This window comes from Schistocerca americana, chromosome 1, assembly GCF_021461395.2.
Source record: "Schistocerca americana isolate TAMUIC-IGC-003095 chromosome 1, iqSchAmer2.1, whole genome shotgun sequence".
In the NCBI taxonomy this organism is placed as follows: domain Eukaryota; kingdom Metazoa; phylum Arthropoda; class Insecta; order Orthoptera; family Acrididae; genus Schistocerca; species Schistocerca americana.
This window is the reverse complement of record NC_060119.1, coordinates 1,040,754,528-1,040,777,591: the sequence shown is the minus strand read 5'-3', so window position 1 is coordinate 1,040,777,591 and position 23,064 is coordinate 1,040,754,528. Positions and strand designations below refer to the sequence as shown.

The 23,064-nt window shown below is 40.8% G+C and overlaps 1 protein-coding gene across 1 annotated transcript in view; it reads right to left on the bottom strand.

Moving 5' to 3' along the window:
• Window positions 1-23,064, bottom strand: part of LOC124549418 (phospholipase B1, membrane-associated-like) — a 126,741-nt gene that overhangs the window by 66,533 nt on the left and 37,144 nt on the right. Inside the window, exon 2 of the mRNA XM_047125243.1 lies at window positions 12,518-12,740. Coding sequence (XP_046981199.1) covers window positions 12,518-12,739 — 222 coding nt within the window. The 5' untranslated portion in view covers window position 12,740. The remainder of the gene's footprint in view (window positions 1-12,517; window positions 12,741-23,064) is intronic.

The following is a 23,064-nucleotide window of genomic DNA, read 5'->3' as shown; positions in this document are numbered from 1 at the left end:
GCTGGCGACATGCTGCTTCGTCCCACGCTTCGGTGTGCGTGGCCCATATTTTTCCAAGCTTGTTACCTGTGTTTTACTTTCTGTTTAATCTTACTGTTCTGAGTCTTTCCTTGACATCCGTCTCAATCTGAGCGGGCGCTGAAGACCTTTCCACCCATCCATCCATCTAAGCAAAATCACAAAAATCAGTGGGTGGCCGTATGTCCATCTCTGCTTGCTCATTATCAATTGGATCGTGAACAACATCAACCATTCCTATCCTGTATCATTACAAGCGACGCAAAATGGTATCATTAAGCTAACATAGGGCAAGCGAGGAGTTGTTGAGCTCAAATAAAGCAGCAACTCCCCGCACAAACATCTGAGCGCATCCACAAAGAATAATGTTATGCATCTGATGGAACAGCGACGATGTGGTGTACCACGAATTCCTTCTCCGAGGTGTAACCTCCACTGCTGACATTTATTGTCAACAGCTGCGACGTCTTGCTTACGCAATCCAAGAACAACGCCCAAGAAAACTGCGTAAAATGATGCTACTCCACGATAATGACCACTGCCATTCTGCTAGAGTGACAAGAAACATTAAAGAGAATTTGGGTAGGGAACTCAATCCGCATCCAGCTTATTCGCCTGATCTTGTGTTCTAAGATATTTCACCTTTTCCGCTCTCTATCGAGCGATCTGCAAGTAACAAGGAGGATTAAGGGAAGACGTAGTACCCTCAATTGGCTACACTATGAAGTGCAAGTCAATAAGAATTGTTGGGAATTCTTTATTTAGATCCTATATCCAATTAATTAGGTAGATGGCGGAGAGCTGTTTGTATTATCCCGCTCTTTCCATACCTAAAAATAAAGGGCAACGACGGCTCCATCACGAGGAATGTATGTTTTGTCCTTAAGGTGTTACTGGTATTTTTGCGATTAAAGTGTAGATATACTGAGCAGACAGGGAGAAGTTCCCCACCTAGATTCAGACATGGTGCCACTCGCAATCCTCAGTCAGAGTTAGCGGTATATTTGGTACGCAACAAACTCAGCCTGTGTAGCATTAAAGAAGATGTAGAAATTTTTCATGCAACTTTCTGGTTCAAATGGCTCTGAGCACTAAGGGACTTAACAGCTGAGGTCATCAGTTCCCTAGAACTTAGAACTACTTAAACCTAACTAACCATAGGACATCACACACATCCATGCATTCACACAGTAATCTCAATAAGCAAACCGAACTTAAGCACAAAGGGATGCTCAACAATAACCTACAGTGTTTACAGCGGGCTCCAGTAAAAAAAAAAAAGACTGTTCAGAACAACACTGCATGCGCGAATGTGTGTTCTTTCGAGTCATCCCCTTTGGAACGTTTGCTTAATTACAGAGTCTAAGGCAGGGACGTTAACCCGCGGGAGAGAGGCGAGGACAGCGCCTCGGTTCAACGGAGGGAGAGCTAGCGGCCGCAAGTGACCGTCGGTAGCACGAGATAAGAGTGCCTGTAGCAAGTGAAATAACGACGGAAAAGTTTTATCTGACAAAGTGTTGAACACCGTCAAAAAATGTGGTGCAATCGCTGATAACCATGTATTTTAACAGTTGGTCAAGAAATAAGTTGTAAATTAACAGATAATACTTGTAGGTCTCTTCGTTGATTAAATTATTTTCCTACGAATCAGTACCCAGAAAGATCGACGAACTCAACCTGAGCTCACCACTGGCTTGTTGGTAATGAGTTTTATACTAATATCAAGGAGACTACTTCTTTAAACGTATAAGACGCATCGCAGCACACTTTCTAGATGAAAACTATGATATTCATAGATCAAAATTAAATAACATTTCATTTCAGTCAGATTACATCATATGAACAGATATAAATTCCATTGCGTAAATAAACAGTCAAATTTACTCTTAGACAGATAATTTTAACAGTAATCGAAGTACATCAGTGTTACATCATCACTAACGATAAATAAATATAAAACAAATATAAATGGACATCAGATGTCACAATCAAAAATTATACTGTCACAAAGGCACAGGAGAGAAGTACACCTGGTGTTGTTGCAGCGGATCCCTATATTCAGTTGAAGTGATTTGAGCAAAAGGCGGACAAACTAAACACCAATGGTTGGACATGCATTTGAATTCCGCTCCTCCTTTATACATCCCCGCTTGGTGGACGTGTAGCTCTAGTGGAAAGCACATGCAGAACCAAATTATCTTCCCGATCAGAATAATTCAGAAAATTCGTGAGTAGTCCCCAAATTATATCGCTATATCCTATACGTCACTCTGGTCGATGGCCAAACTACACACCCTTTATCTCAAAAACTTCATTGTTTTTGTTTCATGTTTTACATGAAGTAGGAATCATGAATAGGTTTTTAAAAAATAAAAGTGAAAGAAAGACAACTCTAGAGTGGACTAACTATCTCAATCACATCTTGGTGAAATTTTCGCAACTGGTTTCTAGTATGAAATGAAATAACATGATGCAAACCAACTAGTATAATTTCAAGCAACGAGAGACTGGTAAGATAAGTTATTGTTCTTAGAGGCACAAGTCAAATGGTCTGTAAAATAAAACTGGTTTTCTAGTTGCTTTTCTAGTTACATATTTAAATACGAGTGGAAATCTATGTTTTCACCGTACCTGGAATTAGGACCAACTCGAATATGATGGAATCACGCCACAAATCTAGCACAAGAGTTAACGTTCGCGTCTTAACTAAAAACAGCACGCAGACTGCATACTATGTTAGCATGACGGTATAACGTAGCTGTAATTTAGAGATTAGCGTTGACGTGTCGCTTTTTTACGTGCAATTTTCACATAGGGAACATAAGGATCTACCTTATAGCCTTTGACTTCCGTAGCTGACAACTGTAAACTAAGTAAAAAGGAGTAATAATGACCTCAAAGAGTAAACTGAATAATTTTCTAAAAATTAGGCGACTGTTAATTTCCATAGTGAGAAAGTGCTCCGAAAGAATATATCTCCATTTTGTTGCAACAGATTTCCAGAAAGCTTTTTAGACCGTACCTCACAAGCGGCTTGTAACCAAATTGCGTTCTTATGGAATATTGTCCCAGTTATGCGGCTAGCTTTGTGATTTCCTGAAAGAGAGCTCACGGTTCGTAGTAGCTGACGGGAAGTCATCAAACAAAATAGAAGTGATTTCTGGCGCTCCCCTCTGCTGTTCCTTATCTATAAAAACGATTTAGGAAGCAACCCGAGTCGCCGTCTTAGAATGTTTGCTTATGATGCTGTCGTTTATCGACTAGGAAAGTCGTCAGAAGATTAAAATAAATAGCAAAACTATTTAGAAAAGATATCCATAAGGTTCGAAAATTGGCAGTTCACCCTAGATAATGAAAAGTGTGGATTCATCTACATGAGTACCAAAAGGAAACTATTAAACTACGATTACAATATAAATAAATCAAATGTAAAGGCCGTAAATTCAACTAAATACCTGGAAATTACAATTACGACTAACTTAAATTGAGAATAACACATAGAAATTGATGTGGGGAAGCCGAACCAAATACTGCAATGTATTGGCAGAACACTTAGAAGATGCAGCAGATCTACTAGACTGCCTAGAATACACTTATCCGTCCTCTTTTTGAGTACTGCTGCGCGGTATGGAATCCTTACCAGATAGGATTAACGGAGTACATCGAGAAAGTTCTAAGAAGGGCACCACGTTTTCTTTATTGAGAGATAGGGGGGAGAGTGTCATGGACATGATACAGGATTTGGGGTAGACATAATTAAAACAGACGTTTCTCGATGCGGCGACCTACTTAGGAAGAAACGATCATCATAATAAAATATGGAAAATCAGAGCTCGCACGGAAAGATATACGTGTTCATTTTCTCTGTGCGCTGTTCGAGAGTGAAATAATACAGAATTACTGCGAAGGTGGTTCGATGAACCCTCTGCCAGGCACTCAAGTGTGATCTGCAGAGTAGCCTTGTAGATGTAGATGCAGATGGTAGAAATTGTCTCTTGTAGAACTGTACCGTCAGTTTAAGTACGATGCGTTTACGAAAATGCACTTGTGCGGAATATTGGATCCGTACCTATAAAATAAAATTTATCATAATGGCCCACTCGAATGAAACCCATACATCAGATTGTCTGAGTATGCAATCGGAATTCTGCTGTAGATTGCTGAAAAGGACTTAGTTAGTCACTAAACTAAAAAGTACAGGTAGAGATTTAATAACACAAAATTTCTTAAAAAGATATGTAAAATTGATTTTCAAGTAGCTTTAATATACGAAAAAACATTCTTACGCCACCGCCGTCTGTAGTAAGTAAAATTCAAGCATCTGCGCTTCCATTTAGTCGTACAGGAAATCTTGACACAATGAGCGTTTCTTGCTTCGCCTACACTCTCTGCTACTTGCACAGCTGCAAGCGCGTTTCAGTTACATAAACACTAGGCGCGTCGGCTGCTACAGAAACATTTCTCTCGAAATCAAACGGTATGTTTCCTGTCGCGTAGGTTCTGTACGCTAATTTTGAACAATCGCTAGATTTAAAGATACATGTACATCAGAGCTCCGCAAGATGCCTGACGGTGTGTGACGAAGCGTACTTTTAGTATCACTAACTGATCTTCCTTCCCTGTCCCATTCGCGCATGGCGTCTGGGAAGACTGACTGTTGGTAAACTTACGTATTAGCTCAAGTTCCTCCATTTCCCTCGTTACGATCATTTCGCGAGACGTATGTTGGAAGAATTAATACCTTGTCTGACTCTTACCGGAAAGTATTCCCTCTAAATTTCAGTACTAAACCTCGGTGTGATGAACAATAGTCTATTTTCCTGTGTTAAAAATGGGATTCGGATTGTTGGTCTTCTGAGTGATTATAACATTCAGATCGCATTTACGAGCAATATTCTCACTAAATGTATGTTACTTTATATAATTAAAGCTTAAAAATCATTAAATATCAAGACTTGGTCGCGTGATAGAAAACGTTCTATTATTGGCTGAAGCTCTGATGACGTCGCAGACTAGAAGTAAGACGAAGCTATACGTATGTTATAGGAATGTTAGCCGAAGTTACTAAGTTTTTACGTACTTTTTCTGCAAATAGTTTACCAATTTGGTGATGGAAAACGCATTTACAAATTTTAAGTAACAATAGAAAGGAATTTTGTGAGCGCTGATAGTAGAAACCTTACGAAAGTACGCGTTTATGCTCCCTCATTTCGAGCGGCGATATGTGCAAGGACAGACATTCTTTTCCGTACTCCCTGCAGCATTATTAAACTCATTCAAAACTAAGGAATTGTAGAACTATTGCAAATAGAATCGTATCTTATATCTAGATTGTCGACTATCAGTCATGAACTACGACCGAAAGCGCAATTAAATTATTCTTGTCAAATCTTAGAACTGATGTCAGCTATAAAAGGTACTTAGCCGATGTACCGCCTATACCACGGACTCCGTGGCGCAACGGACAGAATATGTAACTTCGGATGAACAGGAAACAGGTTCCAATCGTGGAAGGGATATACTCATATATTTTGTAAAAATTTTACACGAAATACGAAAATAGCGTTAGCAAGAACTCATTTAGCTGTAGTTTCAGTGGTGGAATGTATTATACATAGCTTCAAAATTATCTTACTCTGAGAAATGGACACCTCGGTTTAAGTGCATTTACTTAGCTTACTTGCTTGGAAAGTATTGCTAGTAGTGAAGATATCATACTCCCACAGTACAGCGAGGTGTAGAACAATGAGGGTTTGTATGCGGAGAGATACAAGGCATGTACGACATGCAGGTAACACAAACGTTAAGGCCTCCGATGTTTGTGCGTGTAGACTAAAATCAGGGTCTGAAGCAGACTTAACATCATCTTATGTAAGATGATGAAATATCAAAAGCTTCAACAATAAGGATTCTAACTGGATAGTACGAAGATAAAATTGTTTCTCATAAAGTAAAATGCGGGTGGCCGTATTAACTAGAAAATATCTTTCTGAACATGACGTGTGTGTACAGTTACTGCAAACGTAAGCGCATGTAAACGCCAAGGAAAACACAATAATACTCTGTTTCTAATCACTCTGGTGAAGTTTTGTAATTGTAATTTGGTTTCCATACAAAAGGACTGTTGATTTTTATAACAAATAAGTTAAAATATTGTTGCAAGCTGGATTAGAACCAGCTATCTATGGATAGCATCTTAAAATATTCGATTGTCCATCACTCTAGCAACCGAGATTCGCAACGATGCGCCTGTAACGATAATTTTTACGAAGAGTTTAAGTTCGTTGATTGACACTATCCTTCTTTATAATGGTGGGAAGGCGTATCTCGGAGGTAAATTAATGTCAGCTTCAGCTTGCAAGACATTTTTAATCAAGTAAGGGAACTTGGGCATCGACGTGGTGCTATTTTGTCGGTACAGTGCAACCTCTTTTAGCGCACCTTCTCGTTCTTTGGAACATTCAAAAACAATTTTCAAGAGTTTTTGTGGATATATTTGTACAATGTAGTACTACACAAAATTTGTAATCCATTTTCCGAAATGTTAACTCCAAAACAAGACATCACTGTTAATTGTATCATTAGTCCATCTTTCTAGTGATGGTTGCGGGAGTCGGCTGCTCTATACAGGATGTCACACCTTTCAAAAAGGATGTCACACCTTTCAACCATCAAATTTCCAATCTTATTTTATTTAGCAACCAGTTTCAGCATTTTACTATGGCATTTTCAGGGCCCTGACCGACGTGTGTGATCAGTCGGCAGGTGATGATTGAAGTGATCACTGTACCAAATATCTACTAATACCAGTATTGCTGGCCGCTGTTCTGATCACAACCGAGGTAGATTCTTCTTACACGTCGGTCAGGGGCCTGAAGATGGCGTAGTAAAACGCTGAAACTGGTTGCCAAAGAAAATAAGGTTGGAAATTTGACGGCTGGAAGGTGTTTAATTTGCCATCCTCACTGTTAATTAGCTTTATAACAGCAGGAGCAGCAAGCAACGTTATAGACATCACATGGGTCGAATGGAGCGTTTTAGTGGGCTTTCAAATTATTTCAATTTCATTTTCGTTTTTATAAAGGAATAATGGAATTCGAGAGGGAAAAAAGAATATTATGAGCATAAAATGATATAATTAACCACGTAAGACGATTTCCATGAAACATTCAAATACATTATACCTCTCTTGTGGTGTCTGCCTTTTGAAATTGTTGACCATCGCCGTAACACTCTCGTGCTGACTAACCGATCCCGTGACTAAACACCCCGGTCTTAGTTGGATCATCTCTGTGTCTCTTCTATAAATTCCACATGATAACGGTCCCCGACTAAAAGGCAATATACAAGAATCGGTTGAGCAATTGTAAGTTACTTCTTTCATAGATAAGTTATATTTCCTTAAGATTTTTCTATGAGTCTCAGTTTGGCATCTACTTTTCTCACCATATGTTTCATGTGGTCATTCCACATAAAGTCGCTTAGCTCCCCTCACTGCTCTATAGGCATAGTAGAGACTACTTCTAGAAGGGCAGCAATTTCTTTCGGATAATCTGGTACATATGCCTCTCCACTATTAAGCGACTGTACATGCTTTTCTATTCCGGGACCAAATCTGCCATTTCCGCATTCGTACGATGATTGTAAAGAGTGACAGTACTACGATCTTCAGCGCTGAAACAATTTCGGAACCCCCAATCCAGTATTTCGGCCTTCCTTCTGTCGCTTTCTGTTTCAGCGTAAGTATGGTCACTATGTGAGTAAATAATTTCGAACCGCTTACTAAATTTACGTAAGATCAAAACCTCTCAGGATCTTTAGTCAGATCCGTTGTCACAATTTTACTTTCAAAGTCATTGAACGCGTCTCACATTGAATCTCCTTACGCTCATTTTCTCTTCGTTCAGCTTTTACTTGTCACCTACGTTTTGAGTTCTCTTAAATGTGTTATGAATTTCTCTTTGTTTACGGAGCAGTTTTCTAATACGACTGTTAAACCACTGTGGGTCTTTCCCATTCCTTGCACGCAACATAATTTTCTAACGAACTTCCAGCATGCTGGAGTAGCTGTGGATCGGCAGTTTCTGTTAGTCAGTGAAATGAAAAACCAGTCCGTAGTGGCGATTTTCACTTTTTTTATTCGCTCGATTACTAGTTTCGGGCCGAGATCCGCTTTCAAATCAAATCACCATACACATAGTCAAAATGGTATTTCCGAAAATGTGAAAACATGTCAAGAATATACTGTTATCTGTATGCGCTGTAATTGTTCGTTGCACATTTTTGATCCGGTTTTCACGTTTTCGGAAACACTATTTTTGACGATGGTACGATGTTCTAAAACTGGGTCTCGGCTAGAAACTAGTCAACGAATGAATAAAAAAAAGTGAAAATTGCAACTTTGTATTGGTTTTTCGTTGTACTGATACTTTTCTAAGGCATATTGATGGTTGCTTTTGATATTTTTTCCAGTTGTGCTCCACAGTTTCGTCCCTTGTACTGAATATTTCATGTTGACTACACAATTCCTCAGCAATATGTATACTGTCACTCTCCTAAGCACCAATATTCAGACCCGTATTCAGACTCGTATTCAGACACATATTCATTGACGCTATCATAACATTATGGTCACTGATACCTCCTCTACATTAACTGATTCTGTTACGCCAGAGATATGGTAGCCCCTGAGGGCCGGCAACCCATACTACAGCACAGAGGAGAGGGTTGTCTATGTCTAATTCGTACCAAAAGTACCAGGGTAAAAACCGGCAATAAAAGATAATGGAAGCAGACATTCAGAGCACTACTTCCTGCACGGAATGATCAGAAAACTAATACAGGTAATTCGGTAAGTCCCCTCAGAAGTACCATAGCACTGCAGCTCCTGATGCGGACGATCAGTAAAAGGATTCGATTACCATCCTTCATCCAGCTGTCATGCTTAACTTCACCCACATTAATTCGCAATCAGAATCCGTAAAACCTTACGAGATACGATAATAACTTCTTGCTCCAATAAATACGCCGTCACCGTTGGCATCTAACCTACCTTTACAGTAAGTACTCCAGACTGAATTTAGGATTCAGTTGATGTTCATTTCCGGATTCAACCAACTTCCTCTTCCTATTATTACCTAGGCACTAGAACATTTGATAAATTATGCTAACTGTTGGATCTTATCATACTTTTCAAGTTTACTGATATATTAACCTTTTCTAATTATGTTCTGCGAGGAGGAGCATTCTCTCATTTTTAAAACTTTCGAAGGAATGTTTTACAAATTTCGAAGGAATGTTTTCTGTACCTTCTGGCTAGTTTAAATACAAACTCTTTTTGTGCCCCGACTGTAATACTGGATACCCTATGCCGTTTTCCCGTAACATCAACAGATGGTTCCTCCGTCTTGTAGAAAGCTTTGATGTACTCGTCATTTCTCTCCCCTGAAATCGTCATCATTTATTATTGACGGGTTTGCTTTAATTTCAGCGAAAGACATTTTGACTTTCATATATCTTGAATCTGTCGTTCTGACGAAAATGTTGTTTTCGGACGGCTACTCAGATTGTCCCCTATGCCGTTAATATAGATCAGGAACAATAGAGGGTCTATAACACTTCCTTGGGGAACGCCAGATATTACTTCTGTTTTACTCGATGACTTTCCGTCTATTACTGCGAACTGCGACCTTTCTGACAGGAAATCACGGATCCAGTCGCACAACTGAGGCGATACTCCGTAGGCACGCAGAGCGGTTAGAAGACGCTAGTGAGGAACGGTGTCGAAAGCCTTCTGGAAATCTAAAAATATCGAATCAATTTGACATTCCCTGTCGATAGCACCTATTACTTCATGAGTATAAAGAGCTAGTTGTGTTTCACAAGAACGATATTTTCTGAATCCGTGCTGACTATATGTCAATGAATCGTTTTCTTCGAGGTGCTTCATAATGTTCGAATACAGTATATGTTGTAAAGCCCTACTGCAATCTAGGGAGCAAAATAATGCATGAAGAAAGAAACAAGGCGATTATAAGAACCGTAGTAACACAAATAGGGCATAGAATTGTGTTACGGGAAGCAGTAGAGGACAAAAATTCTAGGGGAATGTAGAGAAAGGAATATACCTTCCACCGTGCCACAGGGAGTAGTAGAGGGCAAAACTCTTGGGAATGGCAGAGGAGGGGAACGTTGGAGGGCAAAAAGTCTAGGAGGAGGCAGAAAATGGAGTATATCATCCACTGTGTTACGGAGAGCAGTAGAGGGCAAAAATTTTAAGAGAAGACAGAGAATGGAATATATACTTCTCAGTCAAGTAGCTCCTCAATTGCTCTTACAAGGACTGAGTGGACCCCGCTTGCGAACACCGCACGGCAGACCCAGACAGTCAGCCATCTACGTGCCAGCCAAGTTCGACAATGCTTAACTTCGGTCATACAACGGGAATCGGCGTTACAACTACGGCGATGCTGCCGACTGGTCAACTTAGTCAAATTTAACAAATACATTTCTAGCACCAAAGGCTTTTTGATAGTTATTCTCATTCTGACCTGGCGATTACCTCGAAGAAGACGGCCTATTGACACACAGTCAACATGAGTTTAGAAAACATCGTTCCTGTGAAACACAACTATCTCTTTATTCACATGAAGTGTGGAGTTCCATTGACTAGGGATTTCAGATCGATTCCGTATTTCTGGATTTCCGGAACGCTTTGGACACTGTACCACACAAGCGGCTCGTAGTGAAATTGCGTGCTTATGGAATATCGTCTCAGTTATGCTACTGGATTTGTGATTTCCTGTCAGAGAGGTCGCAGTCCGTAGTAATTGACGAAAGGTCAGCGAGTAAAACAGAAATGATTTCTGGCGTTCTCCAAGGTAGTGTTATAGGCGCTTTGCTGTTCCTTATCTATATAAACAATTTTGGAGACAATCTGAGCAGCCGTCTTCGGTTTTTTGCAGATGACGCTGTCGTTTGCCGACTAATAAGTCATCAGAAGATCAAAACAAACTGCAAAACGATTTAGAAAAGATATCTGAATTTTGCGAAAAGTGACAATTGACCCAAAATAACGAAAAGTGGTAGGTCATCCACATGAGTGCTAAAAGAAACTCGTTAAACGTCGGTTACACGATAAATCAGTCTAATCTATAAGCCGTAAATTCAGCTAAATACCTAGGTATTACAATTACGAACAACTTAAATTGGAAAGATCCCATAGAAAATATTGCGGGGAAGGGTAACCAAAGACTGCGTTTTATTGGCAGGACACTTAGGAAATGTAATAGACCTACTAATTAGACTGCCTACACTACGCTTGTCCGTCCTCTTTTAGAATACTGCTGCTCGGTGTGGGACCCTTAACAGATAGGACTGACGGAGTACATCGAGAAGCTTCAAAGAAAGGCAGCACGTTTTGTATTATCGCGAAATGTGGGAGAGAGTATCACAGAAATAATACAGGATTTAGCCTGGAAATTATTTAAAGAAAGGCTGTTTTCCTTGCGGCGGAATCTTATCACGAAATTCCAATCACCAGCTTTCTCCTCCGAATGCGAAAATATTTTGTTGACACCGACCTACGTAGGGAGGAGCGATCACCATGATAACATAAGGGAAATCAGAGCTCGTACGGAAAGATATAGGTGTTTATTCTCTCCGCGCGCTATACGAGATTGGAATAATAGAGGATTGTGAAGGTGGTTCGATGAACCCTCTGCTAGACACTTGAATGTGATTTGCAGAGTACCCATGTAGATGTAGATGATAATTCGTCGTCTATGGAGGGTGCGGCATCACAAGAGGAGAGCATTTCTTTACGAGCTGTTTGTAACCAGTAACGAATCAGAGGTGTGAGCCGAAAAACAGACAAAAGGAAAAATTACCTCCCCACATATTTATTTGTAATACATTGCATGTTTTGAAACTAATGGTCAACTGACAGTTCCTGTAACAATCGTCGATCCTCTTTAGGCTTTCGCAATCTCTTTTTTTTTTCGATTTGTTGCTTTCCCGGTATCATTGCATTATCAAGAGATAATGCAAAATAATATACAGTAAATTACTTGTTTTGAAATGGTACCAGTCTCATTATTTATTTTGCCTTAATTTAATCGACTGCGATATGTTACGGGCATGTTTAACTGCAAAACCAAACCACTGTGGGCGTGCTCCTTCCCGTTTTCCACTAAAATGCGACAACGTCAAGATTACACACACATTGAAAATTATCAAATAGTTAATGTGAGATTGTTTTAGTGAATGTGGTTTCACTTGTCGGCTGCATAGAACGTCCGATGATGAGCAAAACACGGTCGAAGAGTACAGAAACGGATTCAATTAAACGAAATAATTCGTATGTCCGGTAGCAGCACAAAACAAATAATTCGTGTGTAACTGTCAACAGTACTTACACTTAGCAGCCCTGTGAGCAGGCTTAAATAAATACGATATTTAGCGTGCAGACAGAGGAACCACGCAGCTGCGCCATGCTTACGTTGAGCCGCCGGACGCGCTCGAAGTTCCTGGCTCGGTTGCTAGGCGCCAGCAGCAGAGTGCTGATCTCGCGGAAGCGCTCGTACAGCCAGACTTCCGCGAGGGCGCGCTGCCTCGCCGCGCTGCTCTGTTGCCCCTGCTGTTGCTGTTGCTTCTGTTGTTGTTGTCCTACGGCGGTCGCCGTGCAGCACAGGAGCACCACCAGCGGCGTTGCCAGTCGCATCCTGTGGAGGACACACTAGCTTCACCTGCTGCAGCGACACCTCACCCACCCACCTGCCCCGTTTGTGTGTGTGTGAATTTCTGAGGGACCAAACTGCTGAGGTCATCGGTCCCTAGACTTACACACTACTTAAACTAACTTATGCTAAGGACAACACACACACCCATGCCCGATGGAGGACTCGAACCTCCGGTGGGACCAGCCGCGCAGTCCGTGACATGGCGCCTCTGACCGCTCGGCCACAAGGCGCGGCTGCCCGGTTTACATTCTCGACTGAAACATGGTCGCGACATGGAAACTACACACACTAATATTTAGGATAACTTAAACATTCTGAAGAGATACTGAAATACGCCCTTGTCAAGTGATCTGTAAGAAAAGTTATGCGGGAAACGTCCATATGTACCGACCCAGTTCACAGTTATCACATTTTCCACTATTTTTGATAACGTGGTATAGTGTAGAATCCTCCCAGAGTTTCTTATCGAGTCTGGCAAATATACCAAAATATGGTTAGCAAAGTTCTTCACATCACTATTGCAGGCAGGAAACATACCCCAAGAACTTAAACGTGCCAAGATAATTGCCCTCCTAAAGCCAGGTAAACCGGGAAACCTTCCGCAAAACTACCGGCCCATTGCACTGTTTAGCATGGTGTACAAACTTCTGGAACGAGTACTACTTAACAGAATCGGTCAGACAATACTCACGGCCATCCCAGTAGAACAAGCTGGCTTTCGAGCCCAGCCGAAGCTGTGCAGGCCAAGTCCTGGCCCTTACAACACATATTGAAGCAGGATTCCAAAAGAAATTAAAAACATCTGTGGCCTTCATTGACTTGTCAGCAGCCTATGATACCGTCTGGAGACAAGGCCTACTCTATAAACTGATGAAACTAATTCCCTGTCAAAAAGTGACAAAGCTTATTGGTAACATGAGTGGTAACAGAGGATTCCAGGTCCTCATGGGAAACAGTCAGTAGCCAGAAATTCCTTCAAAATGGCTTACCTCAAGGCTAAGTACTAGCACCACTGCTTTTGAGCCTATACATTGCTGACATGCCAGAAACAGCCTCTATGAAATTTGGCTACGCTGATGACTGGGCTATTGCAACAAGGCACACCGATTTTGGTACAATGGAAGAAACCGAGTCATCCCATCTGTCTGCCCTGGCAGCATACTTCCGTAAATGGAGGCTTAGGCTTAACGCCACGAAGTCAGAAGTAACTTGTTTCCACCTCAATAACAGAGAAGCCGACAGAGCTCTGGAAGTATACCTTGACCTCACGCACCTCAACCACAACAAGGAGCCAAGGTACCTAGGCGTCACGTCAGACAGAAACTTGTCATTTAAATCACACCTTACAAAAGCAGCTGTCAAGGTTATAACAAGAAACAACCTCATCCATAAACTCTGCGGAACCACCTGGGGATCAACTGCAACAACTCTGAGGACATCTGCACTGAGCCTGGTATACTCGGCGGCGGAGTACTGTGCACCAGTATGGCTAAACAGTAGTCATGTGAAAAAAATCGATGTCGAACTGAACAATACGATGCGCATAATTTCAGGAACCGTTAGGTCTACCCCTGACATACCTGTTTTGAGTCATATACCACCCCCAAAAATACGACGAGAAGCAGCCTTGGTCAGGGAATACAACAAGATCGAAGCAAACCCTGAACTACCGGTACACATCGATATACCTGATCTGAGTACCAAAAGGCTTCGTTCAAGACATCCTCCTCTTGCTCTCGACAGCCTCACTGGGTCTGACATCAACTCTTGGAGAAGAGAATGGCTCCAGAATGCCCCAACAACTTGCCACCTAACGCCTTGTATTACCGAGGCAGTTCCTGGGTTTGATCAGCCGCGCAAGGACTGGGCATGGAAGATGTGCTGCCTCACTCTTCAAATGGGGACTGCTGTCTTCGCCAGCATGTGACTGCGGCGCGCCTAAACAGACCACCTAACACATCACAGAAGAATGCAGTGCTAGAGCGTTCAATGGGGGCTTTGAAGAATTCCTCGTGGCATCCCAAAAATCCATCGAATATATACAAGGACTAGATGTTTGTCTGTGAATATATGTAATTTTATGTAACGTAGAATAACATGATCCAATACTGAAATGCACTTAAATGCCATACGCCAAATAAATAAATAAGTGTAGAATAATATCTTACCTGAGCAACAATAGTATCTTCAGTAAATCACAGGATTTAACAATACCTGAACAACTAAGAATGCCATTCATACATACATTCACCAAATTTTGCAAGCCATAAATAACAACATAGTATTTCTGTGATCTACACGAGACATTTGACTGTGTGATTCAGATAGCCTCCTAGATAAAGGAAGGAAACAAACATTGGAAAATGTCATATCTAACCAAATGAATGCAGAAAGTTGAACTTAAAAATTCAACCAATGTAAGCAGGAGAGATTCTTCTGACTAAGGAGAGAAGACGAAGGGTTCCACAAGGTTCAACCTCAGGCCCACAGTATCTCATATATCTGAACTATCTTTCATCCAACATGTGGCAGGTAGAATTAGTTCTTGTTACAGATTATGTAACTATATATCACCTAACATACAGCAGGCAGGATGAGTTCTTCTTAAAGATTGTGTTGTAATCAATCAAAACATACCTACAGTAACAGAAGAAATGGTAACTAGCATGCTTAAAAGTGTTATTGAGTGGTGTTCTGCAAATGATCTCAATTTCAAATTTAAAAAGGCACAACATATTGAATCTTGTACATCTAAAGGTACTACGCCAGTGACAAATGTAACACACTGTGACGACATAACAACTAGAGTGTATACTTGAAAAATTGTTATCCACATACAGCAGAATTTAAACTGAAAATCATATTTTTGAACTCCTAAAACAACACAGTTGAGCCACATTTGTGCATAAGATAATAACAAATCCTGAGGAGAGGTAAATCATTTGTACATAAGATAATAATGAATCTTGAGGAGAGATAAATCATTAAGTTAACATATTTTTCGTATAATCATTTAATAATGTCTCATGCAATAATGCTCTAGGTTAAATCCATCTTTAGGGTAAACATTTTTCATTTCTCAAAAACGTGCTGCATGAATAATATGCGATTCCCAACCAGGTTCGTCATGTAGGCACATACATATTTAAGGACTTTGACATTCTGACCACCTTTGCACAATATATGTATTCTTTCATGACATATATTGTAGATAATATACTCAAAAAAAGAATTATGTACAATATCAAAAGGTAAAAAACAAAGTTCATTATTCCACACTGAGGTGGACTTTAGCATAAAAATGGCTGTAAAATGCTGCCACCAAAATTTTAGATTATTTACCAAATGATATAAAATCAGTAAAGTTAAATTTGAAAACAAATTGCAAAATTTCTCCATGAAAGCGCCTTCTGTGCCGTAGGAGTACTTTTATGTATGTAATATGTAATACATTGGTAGGAACTATAGTGGTATTTAAAAGATTGGTAGGAACTACTAAAACGCATTTGTAAAAAGGAGAAAGAGACAGAGAGAGAGAGAGAGAAAGAGAGAGACTTGTAAATGGTCAGCATTTAGCCATATTTACATGAAAGTGCAATATTGATGTAAAATAACTCGTTCCACATCAATGAGAGTAGTCTAACAAACGATATATTCTTCAACCCATAGGTCATCAGTGCCTAAAATACATGGTAACTAAACTTCCCTTACCACAGTTATAATGCATACAACCTTTTAACCGGTGTTGATTATCAAGCAGCTGTATATATGTTGCAGACTGTGATGTCTCTGTAGTATGCCGACATAACATAGACTACTTGAAGCAGATAGTGATGTCTCTGTGACGATCTTTGACGATCATTTTGCTTCTGTTTATGTTGACTGCTACTTAGACACAGTGAAACGAAGTGTTAACCTGTGGTTCGGTCATCCGGTTTATTTCACAGCCTTGTCCTATTAACAATTCATGCTAGCCGACAGCCAGTTGGTACATCACGATAACATTCTCACTTTCATCTACATCTACATTGATACTCCGCAAGCCACCCAACGGTGTGTGGCGGAGGGCACTTTGAGTTACGAAATATCAAGCTTATATAAACGACCAAAGTCAGATGATTTCTGACTTTGTAACATTTGAAATTGGCCGAAGGCTGAAACCTAGGTCGTGTAATGAAGCACATCATACAGTAAATCACGCTTTTATCTGTCCGTGATTCCCGGTACTTTTTATGATCTCTAAGGATGCAGTATAGTGTGGAGTGCCACATTTTAATACGTTTCGTCTCTGTTATTCGTATTATAATTTGAAGTTGGTACCCTCGAGGAGAGAACAATTTTACAGAACGTTCAGTGACTATTTCTATAGAGTAGACAGTGATACTACCAATATGACGTGTCAGCCCGAACACACAAGAGACCAACATAGCGACTTTGGAGTCCTGGAGCCTCTTCCCGATGATCTCGCTCTGAGCGATACCATTAGGGAGCAAGCTACTGCATAGCATCTCTGCCATAACAATCCCTGGAATGGGTGAGGTCACCTTGTGTCTCGAAGTTGTGCCGTGTACTTCTTGTAACTACAAATGTGTCCGTTATAGAAATCGAAATGTTACTTGAGCTGCAAAGGATCCCCTCCACTAAACGAAACACTGGTGCACATTTTTTAATTTCAATTTTTATATTTATTTACTGACTTTTTCTTCAATTTTCTAATTGGCTAATGCGGTCCGCCACTAATTCCTCTCCTGCTCGTATCCCTTCATCACAGAGTAGCACTGGTAACCTACATTCTCAATTATTTGTTGGGTGTATTCTTATCTCTGTCTTCTCCTACAGTTTTTACTCTCTGTAGCATTTTTACGTTTAATATCATGGAGGTTGGTCCCTGACCATCCTGTCACTTCTTCTTGTCAGTGCTTTCCATGTGTTCCTTTCTCCGCCGATTATGCGGAGAACTTAATCACTCCTCATCTTAACACTCCACCTAATTTGTAACATTCTTTTGTAGCACCACATCTCAAATGCTTCGGTTCTCTTCTGTTCTAGTTTCCCCACTGTCCTTGTTTCACCACCACACAAATGGTTCAAATGGCTCTGAGCACTGTGGGACTTAACTTCTGAGGTCATCAGTCCCCTAGAACTTAGAACTCCTTATACCTAACTAACCTAAAGACAACACATACATCCATGCCCGAGTCAGGATTCGAACCTGCGACCGTAGCGGTCATGCAGCTCCAGACTGTAGCGCCTAGAACCGCTCGGCCTCTCCGGCCGGCCACCACCATACAATTCTGATCTCCGAATGCACATTTGCAGAAGCTTTTTCCTCAAATTAAGGCCAATGTTTGATACCAGTAGATTTCTCTTGGCTAGGAATGTCCTTTTTTGCCAGTGTTAGTCTGTTTTTATGTCCTCCTTGCTCCCTCCGTCAAGGGTTACTTTGCTTCCAAGGTAGCAGAATTCCTTAGTTTCTCTACTTCGTTATCACCAATTTTAATCTTAAGTTTCTCGCAATCCTCATATCTGCTACTTCTTTTTAGTTTTATCTTTTTATGGTTTACATTCGATCCACATTCTGTACTCATTAGACTGTTCATACTATTCAACAGATCCTGCGATTCTTCATTTCCACTGTGGATAACAATGTCGTCAGCGAATCGTTCCATTATTGTCCTTTCTGGGTGAATTTTAATCCCACTCTTGAACCTTCCTTTTATTCCTGTCTTTGCTCTTTCTATGTAAAGACTGAACAGTAAAGGCGAAAGACTACATCTCCACCTCACACCTTTCTTAATCCTAGCGCTTTGGTATTGTTCCCTCTTGGATTTCGAAGTCGACAGATCCAATGAACGTGTCTTCACCCATTGTCAAGTGCAACGTAAGAACGGCCTCTTTGGTGCTTTACTAAAGCCAAACTGCTCATCATTTGACAGATGCTCAATTTTCTTTTCCATTCTTCTGTACATTACTCTTATCAGCTGCTTGTATGCACGAGGATTGTGCCTTAGTTCTCGCTCGTATCTGCGCTTCCCCAGTGTCATAGATTCTACTCACTAACGCGAATAGTCGTTTGGTTGTCGCTTCCCCTTAACGATTTTAGAAATTCCGATGGAATGTTATCTATCCCTTCTGCCCTATTTCATGACAAGTCTTCCTGAACTCTTTTAATTCTGATTACTAGATCCCCTGTATCTTCCACATCGGCTCCAATTTCATCTCTCGTGTCATCAGATCAATCCTCCCCTCATAGAGGCCTTCAATCTACTCCTTCCATTTGTACGGTCTATCCTCTGTGTTTAACAGTGGAATTCGTACTCCTTATAATTTCACCCGAGGTTGTTTTGACTCTTCTATATGCTGCTTCAGTCCTCCAACGACCATTTTTTTTCGATTCCTCACATCGTTCCTGCAGCCTATTCGCTTTGCCTGCCCCGCACTCCTTATGTATTTAATTCATAAGTGATTTATATTGCAGTATTCCTGTCTTTCTTCCGAACACTTTTGTACTTCCTTCTATCGTTGATCAACTGAAGTATTTCTTCTGTTACGCAACGTTTCTTCGCAGCCACCCTCCTTGTTACTTACGTTTCCTTGTCTAACATCCGTGCTTACATTTTGTAGAGATGCTCACTATATAACTAAACTGCCTACTGTGGTATTCCTTATCGCAATATCCAAATCCTTAGCGATATTCAAATGTGTCTCAAATTCCCTCAGTTCTTCAGTATCCCAATTCCTTCCATACTGATGCATCTGTCGTTCTACTCTTCATCATTACTAAATTGTGATCTGAGTGCATATCTGCTCCTGGGTACGCTTTTCAACTCACTTTCAGATTTTGGAATCTCCGTCTGATCATGATGTAATTCGGCTGCGGTCTGTTTCTAGTATATGTCCTCCTCATACGATTCTTGCAGGCAGTATTCGCTATCACCATCAGATATTTAGTGCTGAACTCAATTAGATTTTCTTCTATCTCTTTGCAAATACCTGGCCCATATTCCCCGGTAACTCTTTCTTCTATTCCTTTTCTAAGAACGGCGTTCCAGTCTCCCATGATTATTAGATCTTCATCTCCCTAAATTAATCTTTCAATATCCTCATACATTTTCTCACTCTCTTCAGCTTCTGCTTGAGACATTGCCATTTATACGTGGACTATCGTCGTCGGCTTTTGTTTGCTGTCGAATCTGAGGAGAACAAACTATCACTGAACTGTTTCATTGTCTGACTTTCTTTCCTATTTGTAACGAACGGTACTCCCGGTTTGCCATTTTCTGCTGCTGTTGGTACTACCCTATATTCATGATTATTAGGAAAATGCACCAGAATAGATGATAATAGCAACTGATCTTTATTCACGGAAGAGTATTTCAGCATTTATCCCCATTGTCAGGTTCTGCGAATACAATTTTGGTGATACCGTATATAAATGTCAATGCCATTTATATTAAAGTACCTATGTTATACTCGCGCTTAGAATGATGTGGTGTTCATATTACGTCATTAGTTGATATGTCACTGTTTCGATAAGATGCTAAATGCCTGGTTCATCGTATTCGGATCTTTTAATAGTGGCGAACGTAATTTTATTGAAAGGTTGTTATTGGCTCTAAAGACTTGTTGAATATTTGTGGCTTTAAAAGTGCTTTAAATTTGTTGGTACGTACCTTATTTTTTGTTTAGGTGATGTTTCTCGAGTTAGGCATATCTCGCTGTGTACTGTGCTGAGCTTTACTGTTCTACACTTGTTATGTAATTTTCTGATTATGTTCGGGTTAAAGTCATTTGTACAGGTTATATAACGAAGTGTGTTAAGTTCTTTTTGACTTGCTGGTTTTTCTAGTGGTAGATTATCTAATCTATTAATCACTGAATGTATAAATGCCAGTTCATGCGAGACACTGAACGACTGGAATTGGCATTTATAATTTTATTAGAACATCCGAATACGGTAACCTAGGTATACATAAACTCACACATAGCAACTGTAATAGCTTTTACATTGGCCAAACAGAAATTTTAACGTCAGATATAAGGAAAACATTTAGAGACAGCGAGAACAATCAGTCGAGCTTCTTCATTTGAAAAATCAAAATCACATTGCTAATGGAATCGAAAATACACTCCAGATTCTGCACAGAATATCAAATGCTTTTGCAGTGTACCTTCTTGAAGAATTGGAAATCTATATAAACACGAGAAAATACTCACAAGGAACAGTAAACGGCCATACAGAGTTTAGACTTTATAACACGATAATGGATAAACCAGAAGCAATATACACAGCAACCAAAGAGAACGTGAAGTAATTTGATTAATAAAATAATATCGCTGTTCATCTGCATAATCTTTGTAAACATCTAACGTCGTAAGAGTTGAACTGTCAGACTACTTTCAAACCATAATTAACGCATTTTCAATACATTTACCTCATTTACTATCTCATCAAAACTGTGGCAGTTACTAGACATTTCACTAACGACGTAATATGGACGCCACATGAATCTAGACGTGATGACATTCACATTTGCATACGTTCCCACCAAGATTGCATTCTCAGGTAATTGACAATGGCGATATATGCCGAAACAGCGCGTCATGAATAAAGATTATTTGTTATAAGTAGCTATTCTGGTGCATCTTTCATCGTATCATTATGTGACATGTATAATGTTGCTGGCCCTAAAGAAGAAAGATCACCCTATATTCGTCGGACCACAAATCCTTATCTTCTTCACATTTCACTTTCCTGATACCCAATGTAATCAGACAAGTATCTGCATTTTCCTTTTCAGATTTTCTATATCTCCTATTACGTTAAAACTTCTGACATTCCATGCTACGACTCGTAGAGTGTTATCCCGTAGTTCATTATTCCATCTTTCTCTCATGGTCACATACCTCTTGGCAGCCCCTGCTACTGATGCGAATGGGGGTCTAGTGCAGAATCTATTGCCAGTTTTGCAACTGCTGCAGCCCCGACAGTGCCTTCGGCATGTCCCATATTTGGCCCGGTACTTGGCGATGACTTTTCAGCCCTTGGTATTACGGTTACTGGCGGAGACCCACCTTCTTGTCGCCGCATCCCGTGCTTTCCTGTCCGCTGTCCGTACCTCCAAGTACACTTCACCACTTCAGAAATCTCGGCCGCCGCCTCTAACTCGGACAACGCCCTGCGTTGACCACCTGCTGCGCCGGAGGTTTCGTGACTGCTGTCCCGTGGTCAGGGCTCCCGTTATTGGTTAGCGTTTAGCCCACTGACTTCCTTGCGTCCGGCGCCGCCCCAGGTCAACTCTGAGGGGTGCTACCTGTTGCACACGCGCCGTCAAAAGCGCCCTCTTTAAGCATTCGAGCCAGAGCAGCACCTTCGACGTCTTCTGGGCGGGACAGTAAGAAAGACGCGCCTCAAATTTCAAATTCATAGCACACACACTTAAACCTAGTTTTTGAAACGTTGTAAGCCCTCTTTCCTGGGTTGCTTTTCGTCTATCTTCTGCCTAATTCGGTTTTATCTCGACCGAGGACAGCGCCGTTTACGTAGATATATCAGTGCTAACAGACAAGAAAACTGCTTGAAATAACCGTAGAAATCACTAGGGTACGTACGACAAACGTATCCGTAAGGCCAGTGCTCCTAAATTTGGCGTTAATAGGATATGGCAGAAGACAACCAACGCTAAAGTCTTTGCTAACAGCACAACGCCACCTGCAGAGTCTCTCCTGGAGATGTGGCCATATCGAATGCGCCGTAGACGACTTAAAAACCGTGGCCTGGACAGATAAGTCCAGATTTCTGTTGGTAAGAACTGATGGTAGGTATAATTGCGTAGGCTTCCGCGGCCAGAGTCAGTCGACATAAAAGTCTTCTGCGTTTGGTACCGTGTCATAATGTAAAAACTACTGCTGCTGGAGAAAAACCAACGTTTCGGCCACGATTGCAGCGGCCTTCTTCTGGGTCTAATGGTGCGTTCTAGCTATGCAGTGTCCTTTATATTTTGTTGTTAGTGTTCACTGCGCATGCCATTACGTCAGAATTTTAAAAAGGTAGTTAGTTTCATTGGTCACTTAAGGAAGGAGGAGAGGGAACTTTGTTTGAATAGGTTATTGCGGTTGTGGGAGAACGTGACCTCTGTTGTCTATTGGCTCTTGTGTTATGTGCCACGATTGGTGGTCACCGTCGAATGAGAAGTTTGCTGCTGTTTACCAACTGCTGGACGTCGGCCGCTCGGCGGGAGTTACTCGCCGATAGTGCTCGTGCCTGGTGTTGACAGTGCGGTCTGTTGGGCTTTGATTTCTGGCA